Raw genomic sequence first — 21,857 nt, 5'->3', positions numbered from 1 at the left:
TCAGATGGAAACCGTTAGTTTGTGGTGGAACACTGTGTCAATAATATCTTTTTTTTTTTTTTTACATTAAAGGATTTATTGCTGCTAGCAGRAAAGTACTTGCATCTTGGGAGATTAGTCTCATAAAAAGAACTTTTCCATATACCCGTATAGATGCTTCTTTGAATATTAGCTGAATTGATGTTACTCCCGCATTCTTAATGCACACCCTCTAGCTGTTATTTTAATAAGAGGTATACTGATAATAATCACCTTTTGTTGTGTTCCTTTTCTTTGTCATAGTTTGTAGCACATCCAAACTGCCAGCAACAACTTCTCTCAATTTGGTATGAGAATTTGTCAGGTTTACGACAACAGACCATGGCAGTGAAATTTCTAGTTGTTCTTGCTGTTGCTGTGGGACTGCCGTTCCTGTCCATGGCTTACTGGATTGCTCCTTGCAGTAAGGTCAGTCTGTACAACTTGCAACATCTTTAATAACAGCTGCATCATCAGCATATAGGTCCTGTCTGACGAAGGTGAAGCATAAGTGTAAGTTGGTGATGTTCTTCAATAGTGCATKTTATTTTAATGCTTCATGATGATGGAATGACTGCAGAATTACATATTCTGGCAATTGTAATTAAAACAGGTAAAAGTATCCTGTTAAATTAAATGGATATTAAATGAAGTTACTGTGATGAATAAAGAACTGCCTTGAAGAAATGATTTGGTAACAGTGGGTTAAACTGTTCTTCATTTTATAATTGCATTGATGATACATATGTTAAATCAAAAATAAATTAATAATTCCACTAGCTTTTAAGAGAGGACATTGTGAGAAGTAAATGTTCTCCCTTAGAAATGTAATCTAAGAAATTACATTTCTAAGAATTCTAGCAGCATTACTACTTTGTACAGCACACTATTATTAAATAGTAAAGTGGAGTGAATGTCTCTGATTCCCTTTTCTTTGTGAATGCTTTGACTGYCTGAAAAGTAACTTTCTAGCAGAAAGTTAGAAGATCCTGATCCTCACAAATGTTGAAAATCCTCATATCCCTTTGACTCAGAGCTAGACTAAGTTCAAGCTGTGGGTTGATTCAATAAGCTCAAAGGCAAGATAGAAGAAACTTGACCATAAAGCTGACCCTATCTTTATGTTTGYTGATTAAAAATACATCGATACAAGTTGCTGAAGTGATAAGGCCAGAAATTATCATAATCATGATCAGTTTCGCRTTTAACAGGGAGAACTGTGTTGTTTTGGAGTCACTGAAGTAATGAAATGTTAAATATAGCTTAATATTACATGCTCTGGAACTTATCAAGCTCACTGAAGTCATGCTGTATCTTATTTTTTCTGAAATCTCCTCCCAAAACTTCCATAGCTGTTGAGCTGTTGAGTTCTCTAAAGACTGCTGAAAAATTACTTACACTGTTTATTTCCCGTAAATGCAATGTATGTGGTTCCTACCAGCCATGCATGAGTGAATGTCTGCTCACATCTCTCTGTTATGATTTGCTGGACTGTCAAGGCAATGCTAAGACTCGTTATATCCCAGGAGGTTTTCAGAGCAGCCATCCGTTCTTGCCTGCATTTGTTTATAATGTGCTGGTGCTTGGATTTGGATCCTACCGCTGTCTTGGTTTGAAGGCAGTGGACTATAGAGGCACCCTTCTACTGAGGGTGGGAAAAAAATCTCTGCCTTTATATTGAATGAAAATTTTGACTGGAGACTATATCAGAAATTAAAAAAAAAAAAAAAAAAGAGAGCGTTAAGGATGACGACAGCTTGTTCACATTTTTATTTCTCTGAGTCTTGTATCTTTTTCTCAATACTATGATATGGACAGTATCTCAACTGAGGGGCAAAAAAAAAAAAAAAAAAAAAAAAAGAAGAAGAAAAAGATGGGGGTGTGAATTCTATGAAGAGTATACTGCTGGCCACAAGTCACACTGGTCCATGCATCAAGCAAGTGGGAGAGTCCTACGTACATATACAGAGTGCAGGGGAAGAAAAAGGTCAAAAGAAAGACCCAAGGTCTTTGTGTTTTGCTTTACTGTTCTGTGAAAGGAGAAAGGGTTGGATGGGTTGGATTTGGGTGTTAARGGGAAAGGGTCATGTTTTTCTTTTTTTTTTTTCAGTCTTGACACTAAAAATCAATTATATAATTTTCAATTTTCCACATACTTTGCCTAAAAACAGGCTTTCAAAATGACAGTGCTACCATACTTTGGTTACTGGTTTTCAAATACAGAAGTGAATTGTTTATTTGTCATTCGTTTTCAATGATATATTAGATCTCAAAGTCGTTTAAAGAGATCTTATAATCTGGAAAAACTCTCAAGGTTCTGTCGTCAACAAGGTGTCACATCATCTGTTATTTTCTAATCATCTTTTCCTATGATCTGTGTTGGATGTTTTTGTTTCATTATATTCTGCAAATATAAAAACAATCTACTTCTTTCACCAGTCACAATTTGCTATCTCATGCTTCATTCATACTTAGAAGAATGGTTCATGTTTTCTTTTTTTTTGCCTTTTTTCCCTTTTTTTTAAGACAAAAACATTCACTGCTTAATCAAAATGGATCTAATATGACTTGGAAAAACATGGAATCATGGCTCCAGAACAGAACRTTTTTGCTATTCATTTGGTATTATTAGTATTATTTTGGAAGACAGAGAAAATAGTCACAGTATTAATCATGACAATAACAGTGGAATTGTTCTGAAGATTTCTTTTAAGTTCTCATACTCTGTGAAACACAAACAACATCTTCATAGTCATAGAGTATTTCTGTGATTTACATATTTTGCTAACAGTTTCCTGTGAAAATTAGTTAATGTGAGCCTGGATGACAGATGCTGAATAGAGAATTCCGCATAATAAAGAAATTTGGTAGCACTCTGAGGACAGAATTCATTTGATCTGGCAGGAATTTAGTAGTGTCAGACACTGGAAGGACCGAAAGCTGGACCTGCTTTGACTTTCAGTCACCACTTGGAGACGTTCCAAAGTGTCATCAACTCTTTGCTTTTGTTTTGTTTTGTTTTGTTTTGTTTTTTCTAGAAGATATTTCAGTGTAATACAAACACAATTAACTTCAAACTTTTAGAATATTGTTTTATTACATTGTATTTTGAAAGACTAAAATTGATCTTCTGTTATCTCCAAGAATCTTTATTACCTTTGAGGAAGCTGTTTAGCTATAAGTGATGGCAGAATGTAGATTTTTAAAACATTTTAACTCAAAAATACTTTAGTCAGTTCATGGCCAAGACAAGAAATCTGAACTTGAAATTCAGTCCTTTCAGTCTGCACCATGGCAAAGGAAATAACATTGACCATAATGCCCAAAATATGAGGACTGGAGAATTGTTCCTGCTTGAAAAATATATAAAATAATTCATTTTGTTTTGTTCTATATTAATACCATTTTCCATAATTTTACAATTCTGAATATTTCTACTGAGGCACRTGGAGGGGAAATAAAGTCACTGACTCCAACCTCTTGGAATTTCAGATGATGCTAAATTAAGCTATAAAGCTATAAGCTATAAAACATATATGCTATAAAGAATAAGCTATAAAACACTTCCAAGACTAAACAAACTAAAACATAAAATAACCATGAAAAAAAAAATACAAAACAACAGAAAAGAACAAATAAAACCCAACTTTTGTTACTGAACGAGATCAGGAACATTCAGAACTTTATGACCTTGGACTCTGTAGTGGGAAGGAATTTATTATGTCAGTGTACACTTAGAGCATGTTAAAGATGGACTATAGCTTATTAACTGCCAATATCTTCCAAGACTGGGCCTTGTCTTTACATTTTCCTTTTTTTCCCTGATTGATATTTTCTGATCTTCTCTATAACAAGATTCAAAATTACAAAACTGACATTTCTAGATTTTCTTGAGTCATTGTTATATATCAGTCTCATGAAAACTTCCAGCATCAATGTAATTAGTCCTATTTCCAGAAATTTTTGTTATATATAGCAAAGATGATGTCTCTTTTGATGTGTAGGGGGATAGGAGTTCATTCTTATAGTTTTAATATTTTGATGAGTGATTAACATAACTTCCTTCAATAATTTTTCTTCTTTTCTGGCTGTCTCTCTTTCTGGCATCTGTCTTCTAATCCATCTTCRTTTGTGAGCACAACATAATGCATTTAAAAGGACACTGTCAAGGTACTTGGCAATTTTCCAACTCTGTTTTATTTTCTGTTGTTTATGACTGTCCCTTKCTAACTTGAAATAAAATCTCCCATGACAAACACCTGTTCTCCTGTAGTTCACACAAAAGAACTTCAGTTCATTTCATGAGGCTGAAGGAATTCATTATGATAAAATAAAGCACTCATTTTATTAAATAGAGGAAATAAAATGGATGGCATGGGTTTGCAAAATAACATGCAAAAGTATAGGAAATTCCAATTTTGGGCTTGTTAACCTTGACAGTGTTCCTTTAGTAGCAGTTATCTATATATTTGTCTAGCTTTTTAAATGTTTTATCCTTGTTTCAGACTTTTCTACTGCATCTTCTGATGCATTCTCTTTGTTTCTGTCAAAGCTGACTGTAAAGTCAGCAAAAATCTGACTCTGATATTGAAACAAGTGTAGCAAAATGACTTACTGCAATACATCATCTTTCTACCTTCCCCTCCTTTTTTCAGTGAACACAAATCTCACAAGTTTTTTGCTTTGTGAGAGATCTCTGACACTCACTCTGAATTCTTTATATGGCATGTTTGTCACATACAGATATTTTCTTCATATATAAAAGTAACAGGAACATTTTTCTGCAACTGCCAACTAAGTGAATTAACTAGGACTTTTACTGTAAATATAGGCATTATCAAAACATTATCAAATCTTGTGATAAATAATGTCTAAAATATCATCCTTGTATGAATTTACATGGAATTTTTTTTTAAGTGTTAAGAAAAGTATCAGAGAGAAATACATATTTAGAAGTATATATGCAATATGATGGCCATACTGACAATTGCCTTTAAAAGAAATAAGCTAATTTCAGGGGGATAATTTTCTTACTCATTTTGATGATGGTTTGTATAACACAGTTTATGAATTTTTATTTTGGAAGAGGGTGATACTGTATCTTTGCCTTTTATAACCTGTTTTGCAGCTGGGGAGGATCATGCGTGGACCATTTATGAAGTTTGTAGCCCATGCAGCCTCTTTTACCATTTTTCTTGGTCTACTTGTCATGAATGCAGCTGACAGATTTGATGGCACCAAACTCCGACCCAATGAAACAACAGGCAATGTAAAACAGCTCTTTAGAATGAAAACGTCTTGTTTCTCATGGATGGAGTTGCTCATTATTTCTTGGGTAATAGGTAAATGTTATTTTTCACTTAAATTTGGCTTGTAGTGTGAAACTAGACTCCTGTTTAATCCATTACAATGTGATATGTAAAATGTTTCTTCAACTGGCTGCATTCTCACATGGCCTTGTATTTCTTCCTGGGTATCAGCAGACCTTCAGTGTGCCTAGTTAATAAGAAATATTCAGATCACRGATATAGGTGAAATACATGACAGATAAATATGAATGAATATGATTTTATAAATATAAAATCAAAATGCATACAGTTTCTTTATTGGTTTGATTCTGATTCCAAGCAGAAAGATTTCCACGTGATGAGCCAAGCCTTTTTTTTTGCATATAAGTTGTCCCTTTCTGTCAAGATTCTCTTGTTTTGCAAATATTCTGTCAGAATTAATAGAATGCAGATAAATGCATTGTTATTTGACAACAGTGAAGCAGAATGTAGATGCCTGAATATTCAGTGTTTAATTTTCTTTCCTAGTGCAGATATAAAATGAATCATGGGAACATTTTTGAGGTGGACATTTGATTTACTGAGACATTWTTGTTCAGTGTGAGTAATAACCTGAGCACAGATGTTTCAACATATTTTAGTTACAGCAGTTCTGTTTACGAATTTTAATTCCATTTGTTCTAGGAGGGCTTAGGCACCTAAATATTTTGAGGATGAGGGTTTTGATTATTAGTTAAGTCAGTGATATGGTAGAATTAAAAAAAAAAAAAGGCAAGATAAAGTCTCTCCTCATTCAAGAATTTGGGCATATAAACCTTTTGATTTATGGACTTTCCACATTTGAAATTTGAGCCATCTGTACATAAAGTAATTTGTATAACTTTAAAAGACACTGAAGGCTTTGTTTTATGACTTATCTGAATGTAAATGAATATGGTTGTATATTATGGGAATAACAGAGCACTTAAATTTCCATATGCTCTATAAATGTCAACAACTGTTAATTAAGGAGTCAACAATGATCTTTTAACTTGAAAAGTTTTGGTTTGCTGATTTAATCTGTATTTATTTATTACAATGTTATACATWAGCAGGTAGAGATTTTTGAGAAAGTGACTCAGTGCATACAAATCTAGCATTACATTTGAATTTCTGTAGTTAATGTTATAATTGGCTTTACCAGAAAAATGACTAAAGGGGCCTCCAGACAATGTCATTAAGTACTGTAAAAAGGTGACATTAACTCTGTTTAGAATCCTAGGAATTCAGTTCATAATTTAGAAAAATTTTTATTCAAAAGGAAAATGATTTACCCAGTAGAAAGGATGCAATATATAGATATTCTGTATTTGATTACTAATGCAAGAGTGTTAGGAATCAAACAAGTATAACCTTTGCCTTATTGAAGAAGCAATGGGTCTGATTCTTACCCATGTGTTCATTTTTTCACATGTACTTGCAATTTCAGGAAGACAGACTATCCCCAGGGTACTCTGCAAATGAGGAAATGTTCRTACTACTATTTGTTCTGCCATGGTTATATAACCATGCCAGGGCTTTTCTGTTCTTTCAGTCTCTTTTCTGTGTCTGTAATGGATTTGGAATACTGACTTCCCATTTTTCCCTGTGAGTTATACTGTCAAAAGTACTATGAAAGATTACTTCAATGAGAAAGAAGTGTTGACATGTATATGAATTTGCTGGTCCAAGGACTTTAATGTTCATTCCGACTCCCACTGACTAAAATTATTTTAAATTTGACTGCAACCAAGACCTATCCTATACCTGATAACATTTCAAATAAAATGAGTGCAAAGCTAAAACCAACATAATTACCACTTTTCTGTCTTACGTAGGCATGATATGGTCTGAATGTAAAGAAATTTGGTCGCAAGGTCCAAAGGAATACCTTTTTGAGTTATGGAATATGCTTGATTTTGGTATGTTAGCAATTTTTGCAGCATCATTCATAGCAAGATTTATGGCATTTTGGCATGCATCCAGAGCCCAGAACTTCGTTGATGCAAATATGAAAGATCTGACAAGTCCCACACTGGAGCCCAACATAAAATATTACACTTTGGGTGAGTTGATTGTACACGTTAAAATTTACTACTTGGGCCAAGAAGAATTGACTTTCTGTTAATAAGTCTCCAACTTTGGTTCCATAATGCGCTGCTTTAGGAAATACCCCTGTTTTTCTTTCTCAACCTTACTATATGATCCCTGTTCTATCTGTGCTCATGCATCTCTCTTGGAAGGCTCTTCTAGAAACTGAAGGACTGAAATGATCTAGGTTAAAATAACCCCATCCTTATAGCACACCTCTTTTTTTTTTTTTTTTTTTTNTTTTTGAGTAAATGATCACTTTCATTTATTCAGCCACAAACCTGTCCTGCATATGTTTGTGTTGACAGTCCACTGTTGTGTTGACAGTCTCTACTCCAGAGACTGACCTAAACAATGAACATAGGAACTTCTTAAACTGTTTTTGCTAACAGAACCAATGTATCTCTTTACTAAAGCCTTTACTTAGATGCTCCATTGTACTAATTTAATATTTTGCAAAACTATTTTCTTTGCCAGTATGAGATAAAAATGTTAATAAACTTGCTTGGGAAAAGAAATAAGTAGAAGTTATATACTCCAAATTAAAAAATCTTGAGTACTGTTTATATGTGCTCRTACAGACATTTCTGTCTTCCAATAGTTTTCTATAGATACTGCCTTACATTGATTTATACCAATACTTCAAATACTATTTCTGAACGTATTCATTATCCAGACTGTAGAAAAATAAGAGCAATTAATAAATATTCCAAAATTTACTAATCTGTAATTTTAAAAAAATTGCTTTCCAAATTAAATTTTCAGATTAAAAATTATAAATCATGTAGTTAAATATGAATTCAGTTATAAAATATACCCTCCTCAAAAAACTTGCCAAAATGCTGTTTTGTTCAAAGTTTCTAGTCATGATGTGCTCATTTTTTCAACAAAATATTGTATCACCTAACAAGACAATTTCTGTTGACATTAACTGTGAATAGTGACTTTGTTTTGCTGTTAAGCAGAGTAGCCATGTCATGTGAATATTGATTTGGCACTTAAGTTCCTCAAAGAATATAATTTTCTGTTACATTTAAGGACATTTTGATGCATGAAAGAATGCTAAAAATGTTTGTTGTGTGCCAGAATACTGTCACCATTTTACTGTAAATGAAAGATGGAATAGATTGAAAAAAAAATGAGAAGCATCATAATTCCCACCATCATTGGAGTTTGTGAATGGCACTGTTTAATTAAAACTCTCTACATCTAAGCAGTTCACTTAGGATAGCACAAACGAATCACATACACATTTCTCGTTTGCTTTATTCACTTATCTTTGCTTGTATGCTGTACACTGTAATCTGGATTTTACTTAAATTGGGTGAGATTAAACTCCAAAAAATTATTTTTGTATTTGTCCACACTGTTTTAATTGTTTGGATTTCCTTTATAATATGTGGAGATCTAATCAATAGAGTCAGTAGAGACCTTGAAGAGGATTTAGCTTACCATTGTACAGCTCAGTTGGCCAAAGATAAGTGCCTAGTGCCATTTGAGTAGCCAGAGGACTTCTTGTCCTACGGGTGCTTCTCCAAAGAGACCTCTCGTAGATCTAAACTTATTCCGCTACCTCAGATATCCTAGGCCTCTCTGCTCTCTCCCTCTTTCTCTTTCATCCCACTCTCTCTCTCTCATCTCTTCTCAGTAGACGCAACAATATCTCACTTTTGTGTCAGTCTTAGCAAATTCTCTTCCTTTTTCTCACTTTATTTCTGGCACCATCTTCATGTAAGATACATCTTCATGTAAGATAATTGGGGAGCACTGTGAAATAATGTTCAGTCACTACATGCACTATTTGACCACTCATACTTGGCCCATGGAAGTCCAAGGTAATAGGGATCCGAGTAGTCACAGCTCTCAGTCATTTTATTCAAAGCATGAAATAGTTTTTTGTGTGTGTTTCTTAATTTCCCAAAAGTAGAGCTTACYGACTCCTTACTTTTAAACAGTGAGGTATTATAATTTGCTTTCATATGAAAATACATAATGCAAATTACAATAAGGGAAAAAAATAAAAAGCTGTGAACATGGTGCTTCAACTGTTTCAAATTTTCATACCTCCATTACCTTCAATTCCAATTTACACTAACTCTGTTTTATTCTTTTGTTACTTACTAACAGGAATACTTAAGTGAGCAACCTAAGGTGGGCATGAAAATCTGACAGAAATTCTTATCTTTTGTTTCCAGCCAGAATAAACTGGGATCCGTCTGATCCTCAGATCATATCTGAAGGACTGTATGCTATTGCAGTAGTATTAAGTTTCTCCAGAATAGCCTACATTCTGCCAGCTAATGAAAGCTTTGGACCCCTGCAAATATCACTTGGCAGAACTGTGAAAGACATCTTCAAGTTCATGGTGATATTTATCATGGTGTTTGTGGCTTTCATGATAGGGATGTTTAATCTCTATTCTTACTATCTGGGAGCAAAAAAAAATGAAGCCTTCACAACGTAAGTACAACTGCAATGATCATAGGCTACTTTTATGGAAAGTCAGTTACTTCTATTGTATATATTAATTTTACCAATTGTTATATAGATTTACATATTTTATAAAATCTCTTTCTATCAGATCAAGTAGTAATTATCTCTCTTGTTCAGGTGCTCGTATGATATATTTGTAGTCAGAAAATGAACTCTTGGTCTGAGCACACAGTGATAAATAAAAAAAGGCATCCTGGGAAGCCAATAGATGTTGCCCTTTATATGAGAGAGCAGCAGGAATCCTCTGCCTTGAGAGGGATAATGAGACAGTTGAGAGCTTTTGGGTCAGGACTTATGGGTAGATGAAGGTGAGTAATGTTGTGATGGGTATCAGCTACAGACCATTTGATCAGGAAAAAATAGATGAGGCCTTCTTAAGCCAACTGGAAGAACCCTCTTAGTCACAGACCTTGATCCTCATAGGAGATGTTAAATAAATCAGTATTTTTAGAGGGCAACACAAGAAACCTAGGAGGTTACTGGAGTGCAGCTGACTGATGATGGGAGACACTTCGGTGAACATGACAGATGGAGATGTGAAGGTTGAGGACACCCTTGGCTGCCGTGACCATGAGATGGTAAAGTCCAGGATACTGATAGAAAAGAGCAAAGCAAATAACAAGATCATAATCCCAGACTTCAGGACAACAGACTTTGATTTGTTCAGGGACCTACTTGGAAGAAGCCCATGACATATGGACCTACCTGGGGGAAATGGGGTCCAGAAGAGCTGATTGATTTTCAAGGATCATCTCCTTCGAGCTCAAGTTTGGTCCATCATGACCTATAGGAAAACAAGTGAAAGTGGCAGGAGATGTGCATGGATGAACTTGGAGCTCCCAGCTAAACTCAGGCATAGTAAGAAAGCATATGAAATGTGGAAGCAGGGAGAGGTCACCCTGGAGGGATACAGAAACATTTTTCAAGGATGAAGGGACAGGGGAAAGCCTTAAGACTAGTGAGATTCTTGAGACTCAAGTCTCAATGTTATATTTATTGACTATGCTTCTTTTAGGCAGCTTCCTACCATGAGAATAAGGTGACTTTTTATACAACTACTGAAAAGTAATATCGCCTGTTTTCAAGTTGTTTGTACTGCAGAAGCTCATAAAAATGCGATGCCTTCCAAACTCTTACACAGTACTGTATATATGTCAGATGATCCTCAAATATAAAGTTTAACTTTTAAATGTAGTTTAGCACTCCATGGGTAAGGGATTGTTCAGGGATTTKGGGACAGACTGGGTCTGGGTATAGAGGACAACATCCTGCCAGTGAGAACAGTCAGCAGCATGTGGGAATGAGTCTGATTTCTTCATGACAAGTGTCGTTGTTACATGTAATTGAAGCAGGTCTAGCTGTCATCATATGAGGGAAAATCTCATTTTAAGTTTCATTGAAGAGAGCTCTATATATTCTTACCAGCCAAAAAAGAGTTAAAGTCTTATGAGATTATATTACAAAAGCCAGTGTATATGAAATTAACTAATATATTTGCTGTGCATAGTATTACTGTGATAGTAAAACAAAATTTGCATATTATATAAAAAGGATAGCAATTTATACAGTAATAACATAAAACATATTGTTCAGTAACATATCCATATTTTCAATTTCTCCATTTAGTGTTGAAGAAAGTTTCAAGACATTGTTCTGGGCTATATTTGGACTATCAGAAGTTAAATCAGTTGTCATCAATTATAAACATAAATTTATTGAAAATATCGGCTATGTCCTTTATGGAGTCTATAATGTTACCATGGTCATTGTCTTACTGAACATGCTCATTGCAATGATCAACAGTTCATTCCAGGAAATTGAGGTAAAAATTCCATTTTTAGTAATATAACACTGCACTTACTATTACATCTAATCGACTAAATCTCCTGCTAAAATCTTTTTTATTTTTGGTATTTTTTGAGAAAAATACCACAGACTTGGACTAGATTAGCAAGAAGCATTAATCCCACCATCTATTTTTATTACTAAATAGAAAAACTATTTGGAACTATCACTAAGCTCTGGAATAGTCAAGTAAATGGAAACTTAGCTTCACATACTTGTAACAGTCAGAACTAAACTGGACTAAGGGATTACTGTGGAACTATATTATGTTCCCAGCAGGGATGTGCTGTATTATATAACTTTATGAATGTTTCCTGTCCCTCATTTGTAGCTGTTATTTGAGAAATGTACCTCTTTCTGCAAGGATGTTCTTATTCTTATGTCTTAACCTTGTACAAAAATCATAAATGTGCTGGGTATTTTTGTTTTTGTTTTTACCCACCTACCTACCATCTCCCTGCTCCTCTGAAGTGAATAAAACTATCATCTTGCAAAATAATTGGTATAAATATTTGCATGCAGTGGGAAAAAAAAATAAGGAGACTAAATCATATTATTGCTTAGAGAAGAAGGAAGTGGATCTCCAGAACCTCAGGCCATCCCAACGTTTCCTAGAGCACATCCTTGTCGCACCACAGCAAAATCAGGTTTCTAGTTGTTTGACACTGCTCTTTTCCCAGCTTCAGAGCTCTGGTTTTGGATCACAGTGTCATCCAGCTTAAGCAAGAGCATCTCATTCTCCAGGGAGGCTGGGATTCTTCTGACCAAAGAGGCCATAAGGAAAAAAAAAAAAAAAAAAAAAACAGTTCACAGCTTTATAAAAACAGACTGTTAGCCAGAAAAAAAAAAAAAGCCTAGTGACTGAATACAACTTCTAGAAACAGTTATAGTAATGTTGAGTCATGTCCCTGAACTCAGTCATGAACCCAGAACTTTAGAACTTTCTGAAAAAAAAAAAAAAAAAAAAACTTGAGCTTTGCAGGAAGGAATAAAATCTGTGTTTTGGTCATTGTAAATGCTCAAGATAAAGCATGCTGATGACAGTAAGCCTGGTTTAATATTTCAGCAAGTGAAATGAATTATGTAAAAACATCAGATTTTCATATTTAAAGTATTTAGAATATTATGTTAAAAGAGAATTGTTTCATATTCTTGTCAGAATCAGACAGATTTCAAAGCAAGTAGCTTACCAAAAAAAAGTGCTAAGGRAATTTGTGTATTGTCATCAAGCTTTAAATCTAACTTTTAAGTTAGAGMATTAGTTCTTACTAGTCAGTCTACAAAGAGCAACAAATAAGAAGTCTTTTTTTTGTGGTCCTATATTGTAGACTGATAACACTCACTGGAGGAAGAGATGCTTAATTCAAATCCACTTTATTCTATTCTAATTGCAGTACTTTATATGGATTAATTTCCATGGGGTTCCGTATGGGTTCCGTTCACTGAAGATTGGTTTTCCATGAGTGTAAACAACCTCTTGATCTCTTTAAAATTAACTATTTCCCTTCCAAAACACTTAAAATTTACCTGCAGCTTCTTTAGCAGTCAAGATAGCATTAACATTGTGTTAATAGCAATATTTTGGTTTTACAGGATGATGCCGATGTAGAATGGAAATTTGCAAGGGCTAAACTTTGGTTTTCTTACTTTGAAGAAGGAAGAACTCTTCCAGTACCCTTCAATTTAGTGCCCAGCCCTAAGTCTTTGCTGTATCTCTTACTGAGAATCAAAAAATGGATCTCTAAACCATTTCTGTGCCAAAAGAAAAACTTTCAGGAAGATGCAGAGATGAACAAGGTAACTTTATCATATGTATGCTATTTTAATGAGACAAAGGCAATTTTCCTTTCTCATTGTTGGTGTTGACCTGTTTTTCTGGTGAATTCTACTTAGTCCAAGTGACACTTCTGAAGTCAGTGGAAACAGGCTGAAATTCTTATTTTGCTTTAGCTTTTTAATGTAAGCACTTTTTTACATTTAAAATGCCTTAAGTTCAAAAATATTGTTCCAAATTTAGATTTCTTCCTGCTTCTTATCACTCTAGTGATAAGTAGAGTCAATTGTGAAGTCTGACTGAGGCGCTCAGGGATTTTTCCAGTTCAGTCTTGAAAACCTCCAAGGGCAGAGGTTGCTTGCCCTGTTCAACAATAGACTCTCATTTTCCTACTTCAGCCATTTACTGGAAATGTAACAGTAGAGGTTCTTGAGGCTCTCATCTCCCTTGTAAATGTCATTTTTAGACGAGTTTTGGCTTTGCTAACACCATCCTTACATACCTGGGCAATGTCTCTAAATTCCTCCTTTGTAAGTTGACTCTGCTTCCACCAAGAATGCAGCATTTTGTAATCTGTTTTATTTATATGACAGGTACAGTAAAATGCACTTGAGTTGATTAATTGCTATATCTAATAGACTTACGTAAAGAGTTTATAGTCTGTCTCTTTTCTTTGCAATAAGAAAAGACTTGTAGTGGTATAATTTTTGTGAGAACATAGGGCAAAACATCACATTAGGTGATAATAGACGTAAAGAAAGAAAGTATACAAGAAAGAATGTATACAAGTGAACAAGTGAGCATATGGCAACATAACATTTGCAAGAAAAAGAATATGGGTTTGTAAAAAAAAAATACAGGTGGCAGAATCAAATCTGTCTGGAATTTTTTTTTTTGAGTGAACTAATTGTAAAAATAGTAGACGAATCCTTGTATCTCTCAACTGTTCAATCAAATGACAAGCAGTAAAGAAATTAGGCAGCTGTGTCAGCATTTTGCTACAAATGTAATGAGCAGCTTTTCCATGAAAAGTATAATCAAGACTGTGTCTTTCCTGCCTTAGTTCCTCTGTTTAGCTCTCATCCRTCCATTGTTACTGCTCTTTTTCCTAATCCACATCTTTTCTCTGCATTCCTACTCTTTGGCCTTCCTGTTCCTCACTCTAATATTAATACTTTTAGAGTCATAGAATCATTGAATGCTTAAGGTTGGAAGGGACCTCAGGAGTCATCTAGTCCAACCCCCCTGCTCACGCAGGGTCACCTAGAGCACGGGGCACAGGGCTGCATCCAAGCGGGTTTTAAAGATCTCCAAAGGATACTCCACAACCTCCCTGGGAAGCCTGTTCCAGTGCTTTGTCACCCTCACTGTCAAGAAGTGTTTCCTTAAGTTCCTGTGGAGCTTTTGGTGCTTCAGTTTGTGGCCATTTCCTCTAGTCCTGTCGCTGGCTACCACTGAAAAGAGGCCGCCCCCCTCCTCCTCACTGCCTCCCTTGAGGTATTTATAGACACTGATCAGGTCCCCCCTCAGCCTCCTCTTCTCCAGGCTGAACAGGCCCAGCTCCCTCAGCCTTTGCTCACAGGGCAGATGTTCCAGGCCCCTGATCATCCTCGTAGCCCTGCGCTGGACTCTCTCCAGTAGCTCAACATCCCTCTTGTACTGGGGAGCCCCGAACTGGATGTAGTCTACAGATGTGGCCTCACCAGGGCTGTGTATAGGGATGGTCACCTCCCTCGACCTGCTGGAGATGCTCCTCTTAATGCACCCCAGGATCCCGTTGGCCTTCTTGGCCACCAGGGCACACTGCTGTCTCACGGTCATCTTGTCACCCACCGTGACGCCCAGACCCCTCTCTGCCGGGCTGCTCTCCGGAAGTTCGGTCCCCAGTCTGTACTGGTGTCCAGGGTTATTCCTTCCCAAGTGCAGGACCCTGCACTTGCAGGACCCAAGTGCAGGACCCTGCACTTGCCGTTGTTGAACTTCATGAGGTTAAAGTTGAAGTTCGTGAGGATTCATGAGGTTCAAGAGGATTAGTTGAAGACTAAAAGAGAAGAAAAAAGGTTTTAATCCTAGAAGAAAATAAAATCAAGCTGTATGGAGAAACATTAAACTCTGTGCCTCTGTGCCTGTTACAGGTTCTGCTTTTGGCTAAATACATAATAGATTATAAAAACAAACATAGACACTACAAATACTTGCACTAAAATTACGCTTTTTATGAGATATTCTGAGAGCAATACTGTTAATTTTTCTAGCATTTCACAAATCATCATTTTATTTGGGAAATATCCTAATAATGTACTTGATACCGATCAGAGGTGATATGCTTTTTGCTCTAGTTTTTAATGAATCCAGCATTTACAAACATTTTAAAAGCTGCTTGATATAAATCAATTTTAAAACTTCAATGGATGACAAAGATGTCAAAGAACCTATCTGGAGTTTCATTCTAAATGGAAAAATGTGAAGAAGAAGGGTTTGGCTTGAGAGTTGCAGAACTTGTTCATCTTCCTGAGCTAAAAACCTGCAGTGGCAGATATTCTGTAGGCTGAAACACAGCTCTTCAGAAAAAAATAAATTATTTAAAAATCCCTCATTCAAACCACTACTCTAACCTCTCACTGAAAGAATACAAAAAAAAAATGTAATTTTTACTTGCCTAATACGTAACACAATTGCTAAAATTCTCACAAGTGAGCTCTGATGCTGGGAGTTCAAATTGAGTCATTTTCTGGGAATCCAACACATCTAATCCAAGTCCAGGCAATTTACTGGCATTCCAAGTCATCAGCTTTTTGTCACAATTGGATTTAAAATGTTAACAAAACAAAACAGCTACTGTAATTACAGATGATGCTTCTAAGTGATTTAATTAATTTTCTAGTCATATTAGAGAAGGAAGATGAAACAAGAATATTTTTTCCTGAGAACAATGGTCCATGCCTGCTGCATTTATCCTTAATCCTGGAGGTTTATTTTTGTTAGGGATTATATCACTGGAGTTTTTAAATAGCTTCACTGGAGTTTTTAAATAGCTTCTTGTTCCCCTTCTTTCTCCCAGTTTCTCATGTGCTCAACCATTAATATGTCAAACTTCATTTACTGCTGTAGTAGTTTTCTGAAGAGAAAAAGCCAGAGGCAGGAAGCTTAAAGATGCTACAGATTTTGTTTAAAAACACAGCTATAATGAAATCTTGGGAATCTCTGCCACCAAGTGGTTGATCTGTATGGTCCTCGATATGACAGGATAAATATTGTCACATAATATATATCTTCTGTCATTTTTACGTATTTCAAATAAATGTAATACAAATAGTTACCTAATGTTTTTAAAAGTATGTTTTTATAAAAGTCGTCAATCTTGTCTAATGAATAATGAATTAACAAGTTCAGTGTAAATTTTACTTTAAATGCAATTTAATATATTTTACTGATAAGAACAATCTTTTTTGCAGGAAAGACAATCAGAGTACAAATAATAAACAGAATTGAAAAAATATTAAGATTGCTCCCTGTTTGGAGATTTGTGAAGCCTATTTATTGATCTCTACTTGCTTTTCTGCAAAAGTGAAAATAAAGTCATTGGAAATCTAGAAAACTGGAAAATTTCTAATGAGGACTCCCTGCAGGAGCTAGGAGAATGGAGAGCTTTAATTCTGTTCTTGCTGCTAATTAAATGATTGCATTTGATGGCTTATATGGCAGTTTTGTGCCTACAACTTGCAACCCCTAATGCTGCATTTTTGGCTTTGGTTTGTATTAGTACATGTAATAGAAATTAGAACAAAGCTCTAATAAGGCCCTCTGCTGAGAGGTTTATTTTTATCATTTTCCAGCTGAYATGAGGTGTATATTTTTCACATATTCTGTATTCCTATTTCCGTTTATTCTCAAATCTTAGCCACAGGCAAACTCCCATATGCGTCAGGAGCCCATCGTGACCAGAGTCATAGGAGGAACAGCCACTGGGAAGCTGCAGCCTTCATTGGGAGCAGGCATTGCCGTGCCAGCTCCTGCATCATGCCACAGCTGCGCAGCCACACATGTACCCTACCATAAACCTGCTTTCCTCACTGCCCAACCATACCCCACTAGCGTGCCAAGAGCCCAGGTGCTCCAATCTGCTTAGCTCTAAGTGCTCAATACAGTAAAACACAAAGATGAGCAGTATCTCTCTCTCTGTGGAAGCACAAAAAAAGAGCTCTATGGAAGCTCAAGATGATTCCACAGGATCTGAGGCACCACAGTCATAGTTCTTTTTTAAAAAAGAGAAAAAAGTAAAAATTTTTTGTGCCGTGTGCAATTATAAAGAAATGACTTCTTGATGTCAGTCTCATTTATTCCTCATTCAGATCAGTCATGATTTATATTTCACTTTTTTTTTCTGTTAGTGTAATTCATTGTATTGGGCCCCGTGTCAATCAGAGCTAATATGACCCATTTCATTTTGACAGTTGCTCTTGACTCTTACTGCAGTGAAACTGTTGCAGTTGAGTCTCAGTTCATCATTTTGTGATGTTGTGGTCCTTTTCAAAGCCATTAATGAGTAATGAGTTAGCTAATAAACACATCTCAGAGGGATGTTACTGTCTCTCAGCAAAGGTAGTTAGCAAAATGTTGTTCAAATGTATCCACTGATGATTTGGTGGTTGCTGACATGAACTGCACCAAACTTCAGTCATTAATGCAAGTGAGAGGAAAAGCAAGCTCAAATATTTTGTGGTAGGGGAAATAACCTTCATTACAAGCAGGTGCTAAGAAAGAAGGAAATGGGGCAATTTTGCCACCTCTCCTTCCTTTCCTTGGTTTCTTGCATTCCTTGTGTTCCTGTGGCGGCAGCAATGGAAGAAGTCCAGGTGAGTCAGGGCTCCCTCTTGCTCCTCTACACATGGATGCAGGCAGCAGTGAGTTAATATGTTATTATATTTAAAATATTTGCATGAGGTAATTTAAATGTATTGTTCTTGTGCTTATTTATTTTTATAAGTAATGTTTCTATTTCAGCTTGATCAAAGAAAGCAATCAAGTGTAAGAAGCTCAGATGAAATACATTTAAACAGTTTAAACAATCCTCCAAGACAGTACCAGGTAAACACAGCTTCTGTTTAAACAAAATAAAGAAGTAATACAACTGATGGGTAAGACTGATAAAATGATGAGTGTTTTGAATTTATGTTAAACAATGTAAATAGAGAATGAATGCACAGGCCTTGAGTATATCAAAAACAAATATAATGACTTAGGTATTTACAGTGCAATGTTTTTGTTTGTTTGTTTCTTGATTGTTTCCTAAGTGCCGTCCTCATAATGCAATATTTGAAAGAGCTTGGAGAAGATCTTTCACTTTCATAGACTCAGTCCTCAGCTGCACAGTGCAAATTAAGAAAACCTAAAACAGATGAAAATTAAATTAGTGAATTAGCTAAAGCAGCTTAGCTTCATGAGACACATTTCTGTACTCCAATACCCCAAAATTACAGCTAGCTTGCAGCCCAGTTTCTCTGTGGTCTTTTGTGGTACTRGATACATTGTTCTGTTCTTTGACTCTCAATTGACTTAAGAGTGCTTTTGCACAGAAATGCAGGGAGGTATAAAGAGATCCAGAACAACTGCTCTAGCCAAGAGACTAGTTCTTTCCTTCTTCTCATAGTGCTACGAAGCAGATGGGAAGGAACAAACAAGAGCTGCTTGGTCAATAAAATATTTATAAAATAAAATATTTATAATTTATAATTATAATATTTATAAAATAAAATAATTGGTCCGAATCCTGCAAAAGGATATGGAAGAAACCATGGAATTAAACGTTAGTGTTTTTGTTAACCATAGGATAAAAAACAAGTGTGCCTCCTTAGGTAGGATAACTGCATCACTCTAACATTATGCAGTGTCTGTACAGGTCTCTTCTGGTTTTTTTCATAGCCAATTATGTTATGTTGCAATGATAGATACTAAGATTTCAAAGATGGCCCGTAAACATGAGGATGTGTGGCTTTGTATTTGAAGCACTGTCAGATTATTAATTTAAACGGTACAGCTATTGGCCTTGCAAACATGACAGTAATGATGCTCTGGAACCATTAACCTAAGATGATTCACCTCGCAAGAGCCTCTGGTCAAGCCTATTACTGCACAGATAAAGGCAGACAGAGAAACCTGTGCATATTTGCTTTCTTGCAATGAAAACCAGAAAATATTGTGTTGTCATGGGTTACTATTAAAACCACAGATAGATCCTCAAAGGTAACTATTTTATTCTTTGCTGAAGCAATTTGAACTAATGGCAGAATTAGGGGCAGGATTCAACTCCCTTAAAAAGGTAAAAATTTATGCTTGAGCTGGTTGGCCTAGGTCCCCCTAGGGAAGGGGGGACATCGAAATGGTCTGATTTATATAATCAGATTTAGTTGCAATGGATTGTGCTCACAAGTGTCCATAAAAAGAGTTTAGTAATTGCCACTTATGTGGATATTTACATTATAAAGTATCTTTTTTTTTTGTCAGAGGAGCCCCAGATGAGGTGCCCAAATGACTCTCAGAATGTGAGCCCTGTTTCTCAAAGCCTCATGTCAGKAAAAAATTACTTCCTGGTTAAATTAAAATAAATTTGGCAAAAAGATTTCTTAATTAGCGCTGCTGATTAGGGTCATTATCATCTTCTGACAGCAGTAAAGATTTTCCCCTGCATAGAGAACCAGTCTTCAACTGAAATTAATCATTCTCATGGACTCCAGTAATGGTCTAAATTAAGGGTATGAATATTAAAATGTGTTTAGTTTTCTAGCTTCATATACATTTATATATTTTGGATAAGAAAGCTTAAGTATCTGTTGTGGATGAAAGTAGATTTTACGAAATATTTCTTTGCTTGGGCAAAAGTTAGCCTGAAATATCTGTAAGAGTAGTTTATGGAGACATCATATTGAAATTTCATAGCAATATTGGAAAGTCCTGTTCTTAAAACTTCTTTTTTCTTCTCCACAGAAAATAATGAAGCGTCTCATTAAACGATATGTACTGAAAGCTCAGATAGACAAAGAAAGTGATGAAGTCAATGAAGGTGATTTTAATGATGATTACATGTTTGTATCTACTCAGAGAATCAAAACAAACTTCTTAAAATRGTTACATATGGCACCTAAAAACATGTTTTCAAAATACTCGCTCTTAAATTTACTTGCCTTGCAAGTGCAAGAAGTAAAATTAACGTGAAATTGAAATTAAAGTAGGAATGTGACTATGAATCTCTGCTGCTTTCACCAGCTGGGTGCCCACATATCAAGAGTGTTGTCTCTTCATGTGTGACTGCCTTTAATGAAGTTTTTCTGGCTTTTGAGAGCTTTTTGGGGACACTCCCAAATGAATTCTCCCTTGTGTGGACATGTGGACTTAAGAATTCACATACTTCATTCACATATTTCAGCCTTCTTTTTAGTGTGGTTTATGATCTGGAAACAGAGAATTGGCACCATTCCCAAGGGAATGCACTTCACAGAAATGTCCACTTTTTTTTTCATCCCTCCAATGATGGAGAAATACTGAGTGCAGCAGGAAAAGCAGAGGCAAACTCTCTTCCTGACAGCATGAGGTCTTTCTCTACCGTGGGCTCTTGCATGCCAGCTGCTCACCCTCTTGGTGAACTGGTGGCCTCAGCTTGGTGAACTGGTGCGATCTCTCCCCTTCAAACAAGCCTTCAGCCTATGGCCTGTGATGCGTCTTCATGGTCCAATCTATCAGTCACCATTTGCCAACAGACCACAAAACATTTCACTTTTTCTGGTTCAGCAAAGAAGTATAGAAATATCCTATGGTAAGTGTGAGATTGGCTACGCTATTTTTTTTTTCTTTCATTCCTTAACAGTGTGACCTCATTTCTCCTACAGGTGAACTGAAGGAAATTAAACAGGATATCTCAAGTCTCCGTTACGAACTCCTGGAGGAAAAAACTCAAAATTCGGAGGACCTGGCAGAGCTCATAAGGAAGCTTGGGGAAAAATTGTCAATTAACTCGAAGGAAGAAGATAGCAGGAGATAGCCTAAATATTTCAGAAATGCAACAAAATGTTAACAGTTCACTTAAAGCCATATTTATGTTTTTCTCAAGTCTAGCTCACATTTCCAGAACAGAAAATAAAGCATTTCAGCTCTTCATGAAAAAAAAAAAAAATCACAGTGGCAAATCCACTGGGTCTGTAACAGAGGAAATATCACTTGAGTGAAGGTATTTATTTATTTTTTGCCTACTGAAGAAGAGTTAATTTTAGCTCATTCTACYATTCAGCTTACCTCTTTTAAAATGCCATAGAATCTTGATAAACCCAGTCATGAAG

At 35.7% G+C, this 21,857-nt stretch overlaps 1 protein-coding gene across 2 annotated transcripts in view; it reads left to right on the top strand.

The window, feature by feature from the left end:
- Positions 1 to 21,637, top strand: part of TRPC6 (transient receptor potential cation channel subfamily C member 6) — a 93,880-nt gene extending 72,243 nt beyond the window's left edge. For both annotated transcript variants that reach the window (XM_026034960.1, XM_026034962.1), the window contains 9 exons: positions 283 to 447; positions 5,147 to 5,360; positions 7,163 to 7,390; positions 9,611 to 9,875; positions 11,535 to 11,730; positions 13,347 to 13,550; positions 18,532 to 18,615; positions 20,512 to 20,587; positions 21,411 to 21,637. In XM_026034960.1, coding sequence (XP_025890745.1) covers positions 283 to 447; positions 5,147 to 5,360; positions 7,163 to 7,390; positions 9,611 to 9,875; positions 11,535 to 11,730; positions 13,347 to 13,550; positions 18,532 to 18,615; positions 20,512 to 20,587; positions 21,411 to 21,562 — 1,584 coding nt within the window. In that variant the 3' untranslated portion in view covers positions 21,563 to 21,637. The remainder of the gene's footprint in view (positions 1 to 282; positions 448 to 5,146; positions 5,361 to 7,162; positions 7,391 to 9,610; positions 9,876 to 11,534; positions 11,731 to 13,346; positions 13,551 to 18,531; positions 18,616 to 20,511; positions 20,588 to 21,410) is intronic.
- The last annotated feature ends 220 nt before the right edge of the window (positions 21,638 to 21,857 follow it).

The sequence above is a fragment of the Nothoprocta perdicaria genome, unplaced genomic scaffold (assembly GCF_003342845.1).
Source record: "Nothoprocta perdicaria isolate Ctin4 unplaced genomic scaffold, notPer1 scaffold_153, whole genome shotgun sequence".
In the NCBI taxonomy this organism is placed as follows: domain Eukaryota; kingdom Metazoa; phylum Chordata; class Aves; order Tinamiformes; family Tinamidae; genus Nothoprocta; species Nothoprocta perdicaria.
Note: the sequence above shows the minus strand (reverse complement) of the source record. Positions and strands in the feature narration are given on the sequence as shown.